Below are 19,100 nucleotides of genomic sequence, written 5' to 3' on the forward strand. Positions count from 1 at the left end.
AATAAAAGGTGTTGGAGAAATCTGTTAAATCCCTAAGAGTTTAAAACCTAAATTTAAAAAAGTGTTGTGCAACAGATCGAGTCAGTGGGAGTGATGGGGAAGTGAGGCAGTGCGTTTAGGAGTCTTATGGCTTGAGCATAGAAACTGTTTGTGAGTGTAGCTGTCCTTGATTTCACATTCCTGTAGCGTCTCCCCGACGGCAGGAGTGTGAAGAGGTTGTGTTGTGGGTGCGTATCGTCCTTGATGATGTTGTGAGCCTTCCCGATGACCCTGGTCTTGAAAACGTGATGGGAAGGCTCCTCCAGACATGAACTGTGCACTTTTTTAGCACACATTGGAGAGCCTTCCTGTCCTGAGGAGTGTGTTTTCCACTCGCTGTGTGTGAGGTGGTGATGACACTATCGACTGTACTTCTGTAAAACTTACAGAGGACTTTGGTTGACACGGCCAATTTCCTCAGCCTTCTTAGAAGCTACAGTCATCGTTAGAGCTTTTTCAGGAGCTACTGAGAGCTCTGAAACCAGGTCAGATCCTCACTGATATGTAAAGTGAGAAATATGAGTTGGTAAACAAATGCAACAAAAGCAGCAGAGTGAGCACGTAGCATGGGACACATAGTGGTCCTCTTTTATTGTAAACCAGCTTCTCAAGATGAAGTAAATTCTACTAATTCTACCAGGTGGAGGTTTTGTATCAAATGCTTTTAATTTAATTAAATCAGACCATTGCCAGGAAAGTAACATTTTATTTTTCTTGATATCTTGCAGTTTTCTAATTTTTTTGTTTGGCCTTCCTTCACACTGCAGCGACCTAGTAATCTTAAAAGAATTTCACATTTAATTTTTTCTTCTCATCCACAAGGACATTTTATTCACTGAATATCACTACAAACACGAGTTACTCACATGTGATACACGACATTTCCAGTTCACCAATATACAATTTATGTATAAAACATCAGAAGATGTTGCCCGGCAAATAACAGCCCTTTTTACATCAACGGTTGATCTGTATCTGTACAAAGGTATTGTATGTTGGATGTATGAAAGGGCTGTTGTGCTTGTGAAATTGATGTTTTCTATTCTCTACAACTGGGCACTAACTGGGTCTGAAAGGAAACTGGATCTGAATCACCCTAAATAGCACGGTGATGAATGTGACTGTAAGATTTAACACACTGACCTGCAAGTGACCTGCAAAACAGATGGCCAGGGTCAGCAGCAACACACAAACCAACACTCCGAATGCCATCCCCAACGTCTGCCGACTGAGGGAGAAAAGTCATCAGTCACGCGCCCATTTCTTAAGACATTATCACATTTCAGACCTTAAAGGTCAAAGAAAAGTTGCACTCACAATGCGAATAGAATAGATTTTTGAAAGAAACATGTACTCACTTCCCTGTGACAAACATCTGAACCATGAAGATACAGAAAAAGATGAAGGTGGCACAGCCGACATAGTGTTTGAACATTGGCAAATCCAGGGCTCGGTACTGAGAAGAAGAAAAACATAGCACACCTGAAGCTCTTATTCAGTACTGGAATGTATGATAATGCTTTTATTTACTTGTTTGTGTCGTACAAACCTGTTTTTCCATCTCTTTCTTTCGAAACCACAAAGCTAAACTGCCACTCTCTTCAGACTTAGACCACTGCCTAAGACTGAGGAAGAAGGGGAGCAGGAACACGAAAGGGAATGAAGGTAGTAAATAAGAAGAAAGAAACGATAAATAGATAATTGCTCTGACTTTTACGTTTCACCTGTACACACTAAGTGGGACCTTTTTCCATTTGCTATGTAGTTTTTCAACTTCTGTAGATGTTCATGTTTATAAAATACAATTTTACTGTGGCAGAGGAAAATGTGTGCCTATTAATCATCCACAAATGTCAAATATATTGACCCAGTGAATCAAATAAACATCAATAATGATGTTATGTATATGATGAGCGCCATACGAAAACTTCAGATCTCTTCAGTGGAGCTTTATTAAATACATGTAATCATCACAAAGGATCTGCTAGCATACGGCAGCAACCCCATTGATTATTTGAGAACACTGATAGAATCTGTCAGGATCTAAATGTAAATAATAGTCAGTGTTTTTCCAAACGCCACAAGCCATTTCTCACAGGTTATAAATTTAGCAGTTAATATCAAGTAACAAAACAGTCCTCGGGAAGAGCCCTGAGCACCATCAGGTTTGTTAAGACGTTTTTATTATACACAAATGTCCAAACTCAGACTCAGGGAGCTTTCCATTTTGCAGTCAGCTTATGCATATGGAAACCAATAATCACACACTGCATGTATTCTTTATTCTTAGTGTACAATTGTGTTTTTGTGTAAGAACGTTCAAGTTAACATATGACTTTTTAATCACTAGTGCAGGTACTGCCCAGCAGTGGATCAGTCCAGTAAATATAAGCACAAATGTGACTCTGATTCTTGCTTATTATTAATTCGAGACTAGAAAACACAAAACATCTTAATATACTGTTCATTGAAGTTGCTATGGGGGCACTGACTGTAAATAACTAAACATACCATTGAATGGCTTTTGGCATGATGTGAATATGGACCTACTTGCTGCTGAGCTCATCTATGGTAGTGGTCATCTCATTATGCAGATCCTCATCAAACCTGCTCTTCTGGGATTTGTTTCTGCACCAGAAAAGCACAGAGACAATTAGGAAGAGGCAACTGGACAGACGCTCAGGCAATAAATCCTGGGAAATCAGCTCATGCAGGTTACTCGGATCCAGTTAGGTTGTGCTTGGAGGCAACCTGGTTAATGCCATTCTGAGCATTAGTGAGAGTTATGTAGAGGGTTTGTGCTGGATGCAGAATGCCGTGTGTTAGAAGATCTCGGTGAGATTCTGCATGAGTGTTTCTGTCGCGCTTCTGCTTGGAAACCCCCCTACTCTCTCAGGAAGGAAACACTCACACAGATGCACAGACCCAGATACACTCAAGTCCCAGGCAGTGATCAGCGTTAATAGGAGCATGTCAGTCCGCTAACACAGGTTACAGGGCTTTGGATCACGAGTTTCCCTGTTAAAAAGAGGTAGCGAGTAGAAACAGAGAGAAAAGGATGCTATCACATCACCGCTCAGGTTAGTGTTGGGATAACAAGGCTCTCCACTAACACAGTAGTTCTCACCCCGGCGGTCAGGACGCTACACAGGCATTTCAAGGGTGTGTGTGAGTCACAGAATAACTAAAAAGATAGCGATGAATTTCTTTATTAGAATTGATAGTGTAATTTGTTGTCTCTTTTTTAATTACTGTGAAAACATGGTCATTTGGGGAAAGTGCAGGAAGAAACCTTATTGCATTGAATAATTTCTAATAGTTACATGTGAGCTCCTTTGTGATCCCTTTTTGAATTACTGAAAAAAAAAAAATTATTGCGTTATAATATTTAAATCACTCAGGAAACTAGAGGATTAATTTCTTATAACTGCAAAAAAAATGGTGCAAACGCCAAGAGCATCAAACGTTATTTACAGCATATGAAAGCTGTGCGTGTTGTTTACATCTACACATGTGACTGTGAGAATTTTTCCCTATATAATTTTATTTATGTAGGGTCAATAATAACAAAGATTGTCTCAAGATTCTTTTCAGATCCCAGAGGCTGAAGCACAGCCTGCGTATTTCTCATTTCTCTGCTCGTTCTTGATTTTAGGGGGTGACATGCCAAAAGGTTGAGAACTTCTGCCGGGCATGAAGACCTTGTGAGCCATAAAGGCCCCACTCACTTATAGCTGCTGAATGGAGGGGTGGGAAAGGAGAATGGCTCCTCGAGAGATTCATCAAAGCTGTCAGGGTCCAACAATGAGACACAATCACAAATTCATCACAATTGGGATATTTATCACACACATGTGGACATCTAGACAACTAGAAAAACAACATAGCTATGAAACGTCTGTCTCAAGATTGTGTGCCTCATTTCATTGCCATTTTAGTCTCAGATATGTTCACCAGCTGCTGCCTCTCCTTTATTGTGAATATATGAATGAAATTACCAGCTTCTGAGATGCAGTGAACCCAAAATTTTGTGAAGGTGGAATGCTTGTACTTTTAGGCACATACTTATCTCTTCTACTCACACTGTTCCAGCCCACAGCGTTTGTGTAGGTGAGTCCTGCTCACTAATCAGATGCTACTCTTGAAATAGTGCCTGTTCACTACCCGCACCAGATGAACAGAGGAGCATTAACCATTGTAAGTTATAACCTTATTCAATCGGTCTATGAATTATTTAAAGCTAGTGGAAATGCTCGTTATATACACGATAAGACCTAATAAGTGCTATAGCTGGTAAATCTCGCTGATTATAATTGTCTCACACTCATTTAATCTTTGGGGAAACTGAAACATTGCCAGATTATGTTTGACAATATTTATTACCTTCAACCCTCTCTGGCTCTCCATCAGTCAACTACCAGACTCAGACCAGTTTAAACTGTACTAAAACTGTTTTAATTTCTTCACCGATTCACATATAGCAGAGATAGTTTATGACTTAAACCTCTATACAAAAGAATAGCACACTGAAACACACTGCTGTTAAGCTCACTGTAAATCCCTCTAGATTGATTTTTTTGTGGATCATGCATCCACTTGATAAAGATTTGTCAGGAAATGTGTTCTGAAAAGAAAATCTGGTAGATGGCCAGTACCCGCAAATGACATAATTCCATCAAGACTTCTAATCTACCACAGATTGCATACATTTTACATATTACGATAATCTCCATATATGCACCAGAACACTAGGTACGATGTAGTGACGGTAACATAAACACGACATGCTTTTAACTGAATTATTAATGAAATGTTATGGAAAGATGACACGTTTAGATTGTATGAACAGATGGGAAAGTCCTGGCTGGGAAAGTTACTGGCGAGTACTCATCCCTTCTGAAGCGCTGACCGTCAAGCTTTTGAGTAACAGGGTGGCTACACAAGCTAAGGGGCATCTGTGTTGGAACACCTTTTATCACCCAAGTTTCACATTCTGTTACACTTGCATATGTAATTGCAAGTGTAACAGTAAGTGTAGTGCAGTAAGTGTAGCTACTGTGGCAGCTTGATTTGTCTTACCTCTCAGGATTGAAGCTCGGGGCTGATCGCAGAGGAATGTCCTGGAAAAGACAAGTAACAAATTCACCCAATATACATGCACATACAAAAAGCCAATATAACACGAACATGCTTTCTATTGTGTAGCCTCTTAAATGTTATCCAGACAACAACTTACAGTCAATGAAATACTGATAATTTCGCTCCAGTCAGTTTACCTTGACACGTGTCTTGCCATTAACAATGGCGTCCGGAGTAAAACCCTCTCGGCTCTGGAGGTGGGCAAAAGGTTTCACAGCCCCCCAGGATTCAAGGTAGCGAGTCATACGCACAGATGCCCGCATCTTCAGACCATCATTCATCCGAGGTTTAGGTGCACCACGAGGTTTCAATGATGGGTCCTTAGACTTTAGACACATTTACAACAAGAATGCAACAAGAAGTTGAGTATGTTAAAGGTAATAGGTAAGAGTTCATCAAATTTCATTGCACACTGAATTGAATCTGGCATCAAATTATAGGGAAATTCTCTGCGAAAAAAACAAAAATAAAACAAAAACACATCTGTTGCTCAGGCTCATCTGAATACTAAATTCATCCCAGACAGTCAAGAAAAATGTGGGACTGAGGAATATATTTTACCAGAAAACCTAACTCTATTTATACAATAATTGGTAGAGCTTTTACTAATCTAATATGCATCTTAATGACCAAAAATCTGAAACACAAACTTATGATACCGTTTAAAGAGGCCAGCATGAAAAGAATATATTACAGCATAAATATCAATGCCCAAAATATGTAGTCTGTTTAAGATGATTGACACAATTATCATGTGTTTCCAAACGCATTTAAAGTATTTTTGACTCCCAAGAACAATGCACAATTATAAGATAAGATCTTAGCAAAGAACTTACCCGCGGGTCGATGACCAGGTAGGTCTGGATATTGAGCTCTTTTAGGTAGGGGTCCCTGAGGTGGCCGTTGCCCTCTTCCACTTCATAAGCCTTGTTCAGGTGCTTCAGAGTCGCCTCTGTGATGTGGACGCGTCTGACCGAGTGCAGAGAAAAAACAATGAAACATTCAGCATGCGTTATTCAGCTTGTGTATTTATTTGTTTATTAATATGAGACACTCAAATGTATGTTTATTAGGCACATCCAGATAAAACTAACGAGGCCAAGTACAGTCCTAAAATAACTATCCTAATGAGGACTTCCATTATTTTGTCCAACTCCATTTGTATCACTGGTGGTAGAATATATAGCAGACAGGCTCTTATGTGAAGTATGGAATAAAGTTGTAAAGCCTGTGAGTTATGCTCCCAGATTAATTCATCTTACTTTCACCAAAAGAACTAGAATATTTACAATGATAAAATGTTATAATGGAATCAGATAACCAGAGATATGTACTTATTAACTTCCCCTTGCAAAAACATAACATAAAAACACAACTCTAAACACAACACTAAATGTTGCCCCACTTTATTAAACTCACGGTTTTTAGGTTTTATTGTAGCTTATTCTGCTTCATTTAAACCCGTTGTCCTCATTAGTGGACGCTTTAGTCTGCCATCTACTGGTAGCAAAGGGTCAATACACTAGTCGGTGTAAAACATGATAGCGGATTCATTCTACATTTCTAGTTTGATATAACGCACAAATTTAACAATTTTTATCAATAGGAACAAGTTACAATGTCCTCGTTTGAGGATGTTGGGACTTCAGCATTCTGACTTTGCTCAGCCATGTTCAGGTATTAAAATAAACAGTTTTATATTTTGTCACACATTGGGTGACTTAATTATAATATAAATAATGAAATAATCCCAGTGTCCACCTACGAGGACATCATCTTTTTTCAAAAACTACTACTTCCCGTTCAGAGATGATACTTAGTTTTTATACATCTTAGGTCCTACTAATCCCAAATTAAAAACGCAGAGCAAATAAAAGCTTTAACATCTCAGGAGGTTAAATTTAACTAGCTGACATTCAAGGCCGGCAAAAGATTTCAAATGTTGAAAACTTACTATGACTTAATATTGCTAAGGAATGCTGTGACTAGCTTGGATGCTCCACAGTAACAATAAGGAAACATGAACCTGACACAACCTTAGTTCAAGTGATGAAATATAATGATAAGTAACATGAGTGACACACAAAAAAGGTGTTTCTTACCCTGCAAGGCCTCCTGATTCCATATGATTGGCCAGAGTGACGTCATGAGACCATACGTCAAACTGCCACTTGCGAAGGCCAATCACACCACAGAGCACGTTGCCAGAGTGAACACCCACTCTCATGTTGATTTCCACTCCTGTGGCCTCCCGCACCAGCCTGATGGAGTTTCACAGAAAGATTGAAGTTTTTGAGGATTGTTTTTATTTGAAGCACATTGTCCTTCAAGGTACATTAACAGTGATGTCTCCATGCGCCAATATGTCCTTAAAAACTGCCACGATGTTTACACAAATACTTGATTTCAGTTAAGCGTCTATCGTTTATCCTTTCACTTAACAATAAAGTCAACTGTTAATACTACACTATGTTCCGTGATGTTTCTAACATATTACGATAAAACGGCTAAGGTTGATGGTTGGCACAGACTCACTTGATGGCTTCACACATGTCCAGGCCCATTTTCACACAGTTCTTGGCATGTTTAGGCAGTGAGACTGGCAGTCCAGACACACAATAGTAACAATCCCCAAGGATCTTGATTCTCATACATTCATTTTCCTGTAAGGGTTTAGAGAGAGAAGAACCCCGAGAGAAAAAACAAAACCACTTTATAAAACCAAGATACTTATTTATTTAAACAACAACAAAAACAATGTAGTGATTGCTTACCTTGGCAATTTGGTCGAACTTGCCAAATAACTCATTGAGCATAATAACAAGCTCCTTGGGTGAACAGTCACTGGCCAACTGGGTAAAGCCAACAATGTCAGCATACAGAATACTGAAACAAAGAGTAATACAATGAAAATCCAACACATCTATTTAAGAAATTGAATGACATATCTGAACATTAAATATGAAAAGATTCAGTCCACAAAGGTAAGTCTTTAGTTCACAGCAGGCATATGTGACTCTGCTCCACACTTTTTAGATCTGATGTCACACTTTACATGCTAACATATCCATGTACGTTGTGTCTATTGGTAATTCGACGCGGCCAAAGGAGAACAAATGTTGGCAGAACTTCTACGTCCTCCTTTTTTTTTCAATTAGTCGATAAACTTAAGAAACTGACAATGACCTCCTGATTGCATCGTTAACAATCAACCAGTGTGCAGTGGACCGGCGGATGCTAAGGGCCATAAAGCTCACACTGTTTGTGTGCCTCAAATTTGGGCCAAAGAAAGGCTGCTATTCACTGCGCAGGCTCATCAGCCCATTATGATCCATTGTGACCATAATAGCCCATGGACTGGGATGAAGCTTTTCAAAAACACCTGGCACATCTCCCATTAACCTCCAGTAGACCTGATCAGTGACTGATTAAAGGACCCATCTGATGCAAACCTGAATCATAGATTAGACATCATTAAAGCTATCTGTCAGCAAATCACACACGGAGACAGTGATATCTGATCTGACCTCTCAAGGACCCTGACAGACGAAGAAAAACAGCTGGAAGATTGGCAAAAATCCAACCCAAAGAGAGCACCTGACTCCCTGCCTTGACATGGCTGCTCTCAATGGGAGTTGAAATTTTAACCAATGCATGGCACAGGAAACACCATATAGATTTCACTAGGTCAGAATCAGCTATTGTGTAAGGAAAGCCGCACACGTTAAACACAGAATAGTTGGATATACACTCACTAACATAACAGTAACACTAAATCCCACTTATAATGATCAGTTCATGTGGAAGTCTTATCAGAAATGTTGTTATTCAATTGTATGTGCATTTTGGAGGATGTAGTTTCTGGTGCCGTTACACTGGATTGGACAAGAGTAAGTTGTGGAGTTCCTCCAGGTTCTGTGCTAGGACCAATACTATTCACATTATACATGCTTCCCTTAATATTAATAGGAAACTGGGCATATATTTCTATTGCTACACACATCTCAGAGATTCATTATCTAACTACTTAATTGCTTTGGATGGCCTTAGCTTGGCCTCCAGTACAACTGTGAAAAACCTTGGTGTTACATTTGTCGAGGACATGTCCTTTAGTTCGCATATAAAGCAAGTTACTGGACTGCCTTCTTTCACCTGCATAATATCGTCAAAATTAGGAACATACTCTCTCAGAGTGATGCTGACTAGTTCATGCATTTGTGTCTTCCGGGCTAGATTACAGTACAGATTCATTACTATCTGGCTTCCCAAATAGCTCTTTAAAAAGCCACTAAGTGATTCAGAATGCTGCAGCAAGAGCACTGACAGGAATTAGCAAGAGAGATCATATTACTCCAATTTTAGCTTCTAGCTTCACTTCATCTGTATCATCATCAGATGCTACATGTTTGCTTTAGTCAGAAGTATGCATCTATGACAAATGTAGGTTTATCTCGTTTCTCCTGCTCTTCTCTTCTCTGTCTCTACCCAGCTGGCCTTAGGTAGATGTGTCCCTCCATATGAGCTGGGTTTTTACTTGCCATTGTCGCATCAGGCTTGTTCTGAAGATTTCAGGCTGGATTTTGTAAAGTGTCTTGAGACAATTTATGTTGTTACTGACACTACTTAAATGAAATTGCATTGAACTGAATTAAACACTGTTTAATAACAGTGTGAAATAACAGTGTTTCTGTTATTTCGTGCAGCCCATTTACAAAAATGGATTGTCAAAATAGCAGAAACATGTGCCGGTACAACGCAATACAATTCAATCGTACTACAAAGCACAGCCTTTAAAATGAAAAGCAGAGCAGGGCGATTGTATTTGGATACATTTGTTTTCACTGTATGTCTCTAATGAACTGGCAAGACTATTTCATTTGAGGATTTGGGAGGATGATGTATTCAAGTGGAACATGGTTTTTCCAATCAAACAAATCCTATGCTCAAGGGTCACATTATTTCAGAGTACAAGTTCAAAAGGTCACTGGTCACTGACTGTATGTGCGCGTAGCATGAATTTAACTTTTAATGAGGCACACCTCATCTAGTGGGACTGAATAGTGGAACTGTTGTCGTCTGGCCTGAGTACAGATGTCCATAAACCTGCCAGCAGAGGAGCACACACACTGCACCACTTGCCTGAACTGTTTCATAGCCTGACTTTAAACAGCCAGGTGCTTCGTGAGACTGTCGACGCAACTAATAGTTGGTATGACACAGATAATTACAGGGATAGGTAAGAAACCTAGTCTATTCACTCAACACCTTTTTGCTGAGACCTTAAATGAACACAGAAGCACACACGACTGAAGACGTCACATTGGCCCCTTGATAAAATAAACCAAAATCTCAGTCTTTAAACACTCAAACAAACTTAATAAACAGCATTCCAGTCCATTGCAATTTAACTTTCATTTCATGCACAGTTCTAGAAAATATACCACAAAAAGCAATCACTCCAGAATTAAGTGGATTTACTAGGTATTTAAATTGCCTTTAAAAAAACGACTACACTGCAGTTCCTTTCTAAAGGCAAGGTAAGCACTGTATCTTGCCAAAATTTATCAGAAAAAAATCAACTGGTAAGCCATCTGCCAAAGTTCAGTTTCAGCTGCCTGAATATCTGTCAGCACTTGAAAAATGAATGAAACCCTTGTAAAACAGATATGCAATTGGGCCACAGCTCTCAAAACAAAGCAGACCTACTAATCTCCAGCATTACGGGAATTTGTCAGAGAAAACTGATTTTTGTGTGACCTTTTGGGGGCTTTTCTATGCCCTTGTTTGTTTTATAAAATGAAGCTCAAAGAGAGAGCACAGAAACACGTTTCCCAAAGGATAACTGAGGATTTACAGATACAGTTAAGGATACAAAGCATTATGAAATCATTCTGAAGATGGTTTAACATGTGAAGTCCTTTCCATTTTGCAGAAAGTGGTAAAACAGATTCAGATGCAGGTCTGTTACAAGGCTTGTGTGGGTGTAAATATTTTAAGAGCTACTTCTTTCTTTCTTTATTTTTTTTAATTTGTTTTGACTTCCTCCTGTTACCAACAACAAGTAGAGCAGGCAACAGACACATAACTTTCAAAATGTCAGGCTAGACAGTCAATATTCATCCAATACAAGTAAGCAGAAGGACATCTGAATGTCCTCAAAAGGCCTTGATGGTAAATCAATAGGACAAGCTTTTTAACCAACCTCCTAAATGCCCAGTTTATCCAGTGAAATTAGCTTTTGTTAACGAGGTGATTCTTTAGGAGAAAGGCTAATTAGCGATCAATAAAAAAATAAATAAATAAAAAAATATATATATATATATATATATATATATATATATATATATATATATATATATATATAGTTTTACATGTATTTTACGGTGGTTTGTAATTATACCTGACATTCTCATGCCTCTTGACGTAAAGGCTGTGGAAGTTGTTATCTTTGACCAGTCGTTGTTGCTCTTCTTTGTCTTTACATTCTTGTAAACGCTCCATTATTGCCAGCTTCATCTTCATAGAAATGTAGACTGGCAGCACAGACTGCAGCAGGTTTTCCTGTAGACACACACACACACACACACATAAACACAATTAGTTGCATAAGTGCAATTTAGAAGAGCCAGGAAATTAAGCTTATTTGACTGATGCACTCAATGTACAGTGATGAATGGTCTAGCCCTGAAAAGAGACAAGGTCTGACTGGGAACAACCAGAACACACACGCACGCATGCGTGCATACACACACAAAGGGGTTTTTCAGGCCAGGAGTAGCTTATTACAAATAATAGTAGCATTAAATACATCTAAATATTATATCATTACACACTAATAGAAAACATGACAAAGCAGAGTAAATTTCCAGACTGTGCAAGTGTGGGAATAGCACAGGGCATTAACTCACGAAGAAATAACAGTCAGTTTGCCACAAAAGGTAAGGCCCTGATATTGGATAAGAGTTCAATGACATGACCAAGACAGCAATGTGAAGAGGCAACTTCTCAAGAAAGAATGAATCCCTTTTCATACCATCAGAAGGCCTTCATGCTACATCATTTCAGTTCACTTCCTGAGTCAAGGCTTGGTAAATTCAATATGAAAGATGTTTTTTATAGCGTATTTTGTGTAGGGATAAATGTGTGTTAAGCAGCGAGGATTGGTAGATGGTCTGTGTCACTGTGTGTCACTGTGTATACAAAGAAATTCATAAATAAATAAATTCGATTCAATTCCACGGGATTCAAATGTGTGGTTCAGCCTGCATATCTTCTTAAGTACATTAAGATTCTTGTTTTTGCAGTCACTCCCATCTTCACTCCTCATGTGGTCGTCCTCTTGCTGGAACTCAGTGTCTTCATAAACATATATGCTAGAAATAGCTCCTCAGTACTCTTGTGTATTGGATCCTCGTCTTAGTTTCTTAGTTGTATGAATTCACTTGCGCCTTGTTTTGGGCTGACACAGTGGTTTTGGACAAGCATCATTTTTTAATCAGAAGACAGGACCTTTTGCTTTACCATGTCAGAATTTTCCATGTGTTTTTTTTTATTTATATATATATATATATATTTTTTAAAAGATAATTGTGCGGTCACAGACTTTTTATTTCCCTTGAGAGCATCTGGACCTCCTCCAGGCGATGAAGACATATCAAGGGCTCAAGAAAATTAAATTCTACCTCCATTTATTTTGGAGCAGTATTGCAAAGAGGTAAATAAGTTTTGCCTAAAAGTTCCAGGTTTTCAAATAACGATAATAATAATGATCCCAATATTATGTAACACAGTTTTTAGTCAAGAAGGCTAAGAACTTCCTTATGTTTGTTTGTCTATAGAGATGTGGAAGTCAGCTCAACTATGGTGCAAGCTCGGGATGACCTCTATGTTATCACTTAGACATAATGTTTAGATTCCGTTTCCAAACAATATATTTAATATGACACAGCATGTATTGGTCCTCAACATCTGCAGAGACATACGTTTCTATGATTTATAGCAGAGAGGTGGGAGTAGAGGGGTCGATTCGGTTCAGAAAATTTCATTAGTGTTGGTTTCAAAGGGGGGAGGGGGGAGTGTTAATGGCACACAGTCTGAATAGCATTTTGATGTCCTCCACACCCTGCCAAGAAACATTTCAGGGGAACACACTGAGCTCTTCCTGCTGAAATTAATGTGGGAACAAAATGTGAGTTTGTCATTGGTTCCCCAATGCCTTCTTTGAGAATTAACTTTGAGGACCACTCTCTCTTTTTCAAGACCCAGTTCAAATACAACGGGAGGCTTAAACGTTAATGATTATATCATTCCTTTCTGGCCTGCTAGGCAACACTGTAGCGTCCCCGTCAGCATGTTTTATGCCCCGTACTAAGCAACAGCTAAAACAAATGACAAAAGGGGGAAATTGTTTTAAAAAGGTCTCAGCACGTCAGCACAGATGCATCTAATTTAAAAGGCATCACAAGAAAATCTAATTTGAGAAGGATTTCTAAGTCGCAATGAAAACATCCATGGGAGAGTCAACATGAGGCCAGCCAAAGGCAAAGACAAAAACTGAAATAAAATTATGACGAGAGTATGGCAATAACCGTTACCGATTAGTGATTGTCATCATTTGTCGGGGATGCCTGTTTCCATTCAGTGAGGTTTCCAAAATGCAGACATTACAGTGAAAATAGTGGTGCTATAATACCAGGCACTATCACACTGCACATTTCCCCTCAGTCTAATGACATATGACACAACGCAGTACACTGCTTTCACAAGTTTGAAAGCATTACAGTCATTTAAATCCAGATAGAAGATATACAGTAAGGTTGCCCAACATGTTAAAATATGTGCAACTCTTCATGGTGTTCTTAGCTAAAGCCAAAGGAGCATTGTTAGTCTTTGATTAAAGCTGTACATCTAATAGGTAACAATCTTCAGTAGACTTCTGATAATTTGTGAGATTTTTTTATATTATATATTATTAGACTGTATATTTATTACTTATCACAGTAATATGAAAATGTGATTTTACTGAAACATCACAGACTATATATCAGTCCTACTCAACTAAAAATACCGAATCACCTTAGGATCTTCAATAAGAAAAAAAAAGAGACTGAACAGCCTTCCAAAATAAAGAAACTGACGGTGTTGAATAAAAGATATTTATATTTGCAGACAGTATATGAACAAGCAAGCGGACTCTGTGGACTTACAGTTAGGCCCTTATATATTGTACAGTGACACAAGTTCTGTTATTTTAGCTGTTTACCAAAACATGTTCAAGACACACTCAATATGGGCTTAAAGCGCAGGAAGGTTTTAGGAATTAAAGCTCTTTAATATGTAGCTGCCTAAAACAAGCTTTCAAGGGACCAAAAGTAATCAATCACAATTTAAGCAGGTAAAAGGTCTGGAGTTGATTCCAGGTGTGACATTTGCATTTAGAAGCCAAAGTCAAACGAGATCTCAATGAAAGCACAACAGACTACACTTAGATTGAAAAAAGAAGAAATCAATCAGAGAGTGGAAACGTTAGGAGTCAACAGGTACATTCTGAGAAAAGAAAAACACGCCGGTGACTTCGGGAAGACAAAATGGCCTGGATGTTCATGTAAGACAAGAGTGGTGGATGACAGGATCCTTTCCACTGTGAATAAAAACCCTTCACAACATCCACCCAAGTAAAGAACACTCCAGGAAATAGGTGTATCAGTATCTACTTCTACCATGTAGAGAAGATTTCATGCAAGTAAATACAGAGAGTTTACTACAAAGTGCAAACCATCAATCAGCCTCAAAAATAGAAAGGCCAGATTAGACTTTGTTAAAAAACCTCTGTAGAAACCAGACCAGTTCTAGGACAGTATTCTTTGGACAGATGAAACTAAGGTCAACCTGTAGCAGAATGATGAGAAAGAAGTATGCAGAAGCTCATGATCCAAAGCACACCACATCTTCTGTAAAACACGGTGGTAGCAGTGCAGGTCCTCCAATGGGACAGGATCAATAGTGTTTTATTGATGATGTGACAGAAGCCAGAAGTAGCCTGTAACTCCTAAAAGTTTCATAGGATATTTTGGTTCAACCACTTAAATCTTGAAAGTCTGCACTTAGTTGCATCTTAGTTGTTTATTTTCAAATCTAATATGGTGGCATGTAGAGTTCAAATCATGAACATCGTGTCACTGTCCAAATATGTGTGGGCCTGACTGTAACATTGCAACATAAATGTGTGCATAATACGGTCCAACTACTACTAGTGCACACTACTTCACAGCTTAATTATTTACTAAACTGAATCCTTGAGCAGGCAAAACGGAAAAAATAAGCACCAAAGCCGCTCTGCAAAAACAACAGGTGACAGACTCTCACACTGATACGTTGGTCTGATAGCACAGACCTAACTCGAGTAGCTGTCCTGCAGTATGCGAAGCTAATGAAAAGACTTTTCAAAACTAACCTGTTGTCTCTTTTCTATCTCAAGCTTCATCCGCATGCTCAGACATCTCAGAGTATCTTGGAAGGTCTGTCTCAGGGTTTTCTCCATTAGGAACTTATGAAATGCTCCAACCACGCTGCCACACAGAAACACCACTGCATTCGACAGCAGCTGCAGGTAGAGACACAGTATTAGTAGACGTCAGAGATGTCACTGGTAATGCACATATACATACATTTCATAATTTGTATATCTATCTTTTTCAATACAAAATATTTTGTTGGATGCACATTGTCAGCGTTTTAACATTTTAATATCTATGCGAACACTATACTGTATATATGTTTTGTAAAACAAGCTTTCTAATGCAATACAATACAAAAAAGCCTGACGTAGCTTTTATTCAAGTGGTTTTACCTGGTTAGGAAGGTTAGCACCCGGCTTTTCGCTGAAAACTGTGAGGCGCAGGGAAAGGGCGATAATGTGGGACAGTGAGGAAATGACACTCAGCACCACAGCGTACCACAACTGAAACGGCAGCATGGTGTACACTGTGAAGATGATGAAGAGGAAGAAAGGCACCTGGAAATGGAAAGTAAAAGGTTCAGGCGTTTGTGGTGCTGTGATGAAAACAAACGCTACTGCATGTTGTGTTTATTCACAGAAGCTTAAAATGTATGTTTAAAAAAAAAAAAAAGCATCTTCTACTCCAACTTCTTTACATCTATGTAGACTGAAGTAGTCATGCATGATTCCCTAACAAAATCCAATCTTCTGTAACCATGTTTGGGTCGCCTGGCTGGGAGAATCAAATCATGAAAGATAAGAACGTGACCTGAATGTGAACCCTGGTGAGGTTACCTGGTCCCAAGGCATGATGATTGGGCCGTTGAAGATGAAGGTGTATCCCAAGGTGAGGTGAGTAGCCCAAACAATCAGGCCTAGCAGACGCCTCCATCGCTGTGAGAGCAAGTCGGTACACACCAGCATAAACACAGCGAGGAAGACGGCCAGGCTGCCACCCACCACGCCCACAAAGGCCGAATGCTTCCCTGCATTCTAAACCAGAAGCCAAACAAAGAAAAACAAATACACTTTTAATCTTCCTTTCAGACAGCGTGGACAGTTAATTCCATTGTCGTTTGCTTTCATTAACAACTTATTCAACAGTACATCACAGAGTACTGTTGTATATGTATGTCATGATACTAATATGTATAGCTCAATTGTGAGAGAAGTTATAAAGAACATTTAATTCAATGTTATGCAATTTTCAGGTACAGTTGGTACATGATTTGCAGGTTTATTCAGCTGCAAATACTTAAATAATGTAACCTGTGATTAAAAAAAAAGTATAGGGCACCTTCAACCGACATTTTTATGTGGTGCAATTAAAATAAATAAATAAACAACATATCATGGGTAGTGTCATTGGTGGACTTGTACTTATCATTAATCCTGAGAACATGACGCACCAATTTTCAACTAGAATTACTCATATAGTTTTGTTTTGTTGTGTTTTCCCTCCAAATCTGCCTCTGTGTCATGTTGTGCTTGCTCCAGGCCTCCATTGTCTTGACTGAGTTATTTTACAGTTAGAGCAAACACAAGGGGAACATATTGTTTACTGTACATAAAAAGAAAATCATTATAATGTGTGTGAAAAAAAAAAAAAAGAGTTTGTAAGAATGAGTCTGCAATAAGTGCATGTGCTGTGCATGTAAATGAGTGCTCTCTTTGTGTGCACATGATGTATAATCATCGTGGATGATTGTAAGTGGGAGAGAGAGTGGGTGTTGGAGGAAGAACACACGAGAAAACAAGGGGTTAAAAGACCACTCGAGTCGCTCAAAGTCAGTGTTAATAGATCTCTGTAGGGAGAAGGCCATCTCTGCATTGTACGGTGAGCTTTCTGGTTACCATGGCAGCACTGGAAAAGGCCAGATCTCAACTAAAGCAGTTTCCACTCCCTGTGTAGCTGTTAGTCTTTACAAAACCCTCTTTTTTAAAATCGGTGAAAAAAGGAACAATTATTTCACATCAACTGGAGATAAAGCTATGATGTTTAACACATTAATCCAGCAGTACTGTTGAGCTTCTGTAGTATTTCTCTTTTACTTTCCATTCAATCCTATATTTGATGTTGTTTTTATGATCATCGTAAACAAGGTGTTTCTCAGAATGAGCTCCACAGTGAAATCTGTAAACAGCAAAGGCAGGGCTGAAGCTACGGTGGCTGAAGATGAGGGTTTAAGTGTGGTATGTATGTATAAATATTCCACCTCACAGCCTGCAGCTTTAAGGAAAAATGTAGACCAACTGCATTCAAATAAAATTTAACACTGCTTAACCATCTCTCCATCCAACCAGAGCAGAAGAGCACAGGTAGAAGTGGCACTCGAGTTCATCCATTGTTTCCTCTCAGCATTGCTCTACATGTGATGTCCGTGACTGAAGAGGAGTTGCGTAAGCTGACAGCGACTTTCTGACACTGGCAGCTACTTGTTAAGCGACATCACGCCGCCCCTTCGCATTATTCAAGCTCCATCCTAACCAACATTTTATTTTGCCACGAAAATAAGCAGTGACTGACGGAATGTCAGCGGATAAATGAGGGAGTGAGTGAATTTTGCAGAAATAATGAAATGTAAAAGACAGCTGAATGACAGAATCCAGTGTGTGTGTGTGTGTGTACATGAGTACAGTGCATACATGAAGGATACAGCCATTGTTTGAGTGAAACAAGAGAAAAGGGAGTGTGCCAGAGAGTCAGCAGCAACACAATTGAAGGAAGGTTAAGATGTTTTTTTTTCCAACAGGGAAAAGTAATATAATCTATGATGACAGATGCTGTCAGTTCACTATATGACCCGCTGGAGTGACTGAAGTTCTGCCTGCCATGGCGCCAAAATCAACAGCATGCTGCAGATCAGCAAAAATCAATGAATACCTGCCTTTTCCTGTCACAGTCAGAAGCACAATTACACTGACAGCTGCATTGTTTTAACCACCATTTTGTGTCTTGGTTCTGCCTTGATTCATTTTATTTTATTCATATAACAAACAAAGTGCATAAAGAAGGTTTTGGTTGTAACTGCTAACTGCTTTTTAACAGGAACAATGTGCTCCTTGGTGAGTAGTATTTTTAGCATATTTTGAGCACTCTGCAACTGACTCTGACCTCTTCCTGTGGACATGGGCAATTCAAATTCCCATCAGCAAAGTATCATTAGTATGACGGGATGTTGTTTATCGCATTCATAATTTTCTAACTTGTGTCCTCGTATCATCTTGTTAAAGGCAACCGACTATATTTCAGCAGTATCCTTGTGCAACAGAAAGGGAAGCCATTGTTAGGCAACTGCTGTTGCAATTAAATAATTGCTTTCGTTTGTAAACCCTTAAAATCTTCTGCTATGATCCAATACAGAGCTTAGATCAGTGATGTTCCCTGGAAGATAGCTAGTTTAAGTGAAATTATGTTTTCTTA

The 19,100-nt window shown here is 38.9% G+C and overlaps 1 protein-coding gene across 2 annotated transcripts in view; it reads right to left on the reverse strand.

Annotated features, from left to right (window-relative positions):
- The window catches only part of adcy7 (adenylate cyclase 7), a 49,842-nt gene that overhangs the window by 6,352 nt on the left and 24,390 nt on the right, over positions 1-19,100 (reverse strand). The window contains exons 3-17 of one of the 2 annotated variants that reach the window (XM_047580222.1): positions 16,472-16,669; positions 16,028-16,192; positions 15,632-15,781; positions 11,579-11,739; positions 7,953-8,064; positions 7,714-7,841; positions 7,281-7,439; positions 6,015-6,147; positions 5,316-5,504; positions 5,119-5,159; positions 3,768-3,827; positions 2,590-2,667; positions 1,589-1,664; positions 1,398-1,495; positions 1,183-1,267 (exon numbers count right to left, since the gene is read on the reverse strand). In XM_047580222.1, the coding sequence (XP_047436178.1) occupies positions 1,183-1,267; positions 1,398-1,495; positions 1,589-1,664; positions 2,590-2,667; positions 3,768-3,827; positions 5,119-5,159; positions 5,316-5,504; positions 6,015-6,147; positions 7,281-7,439; positions 7,714-7,841; positions 7,953-8,064; positions 11,579-11,739; positions 15,632-15,781; positions 16,028-16,192; positions 16,472-16,669 (1,833 nt within the window). The remainder of the gene's footprint in view (positions 1-1,182; positions 1,268-1,397; positions 1,496-1,588; positions 1,665-2,589; positions 2,668-3,767; positions 3,828-5,118; positions 5,160-5,315; positions 5,505-6,014; positions 6,148-7,280; positions 7,440-7,713; positions 7,842-7,952; positions 8,065-11,578; positions 11,740-15,631; positions 15,782-16,027; positions 16,193-16,471; positions 16,670-19,100) is intronic. The other variant, XM_047580223.1, reaches the window with a different exon arrangement.

Source organism: Mugil cephalus, chromosome 3 (genome assembly GCF_022458985.1).
Source record: "Mugil cephalus isolate CIBA_MC_2020 chromosome 3, CIBA_Mcephalus_1.1, whole genome shotgun sequence".
In the NCBI taxonomy this organism is placed as follows: domain Eukaryota; kingdom Metazoa; phylum Chordata; class Actinopteri; order Mugiliformes; family Mugilidae; genus Mugil; species Mugil cephalus.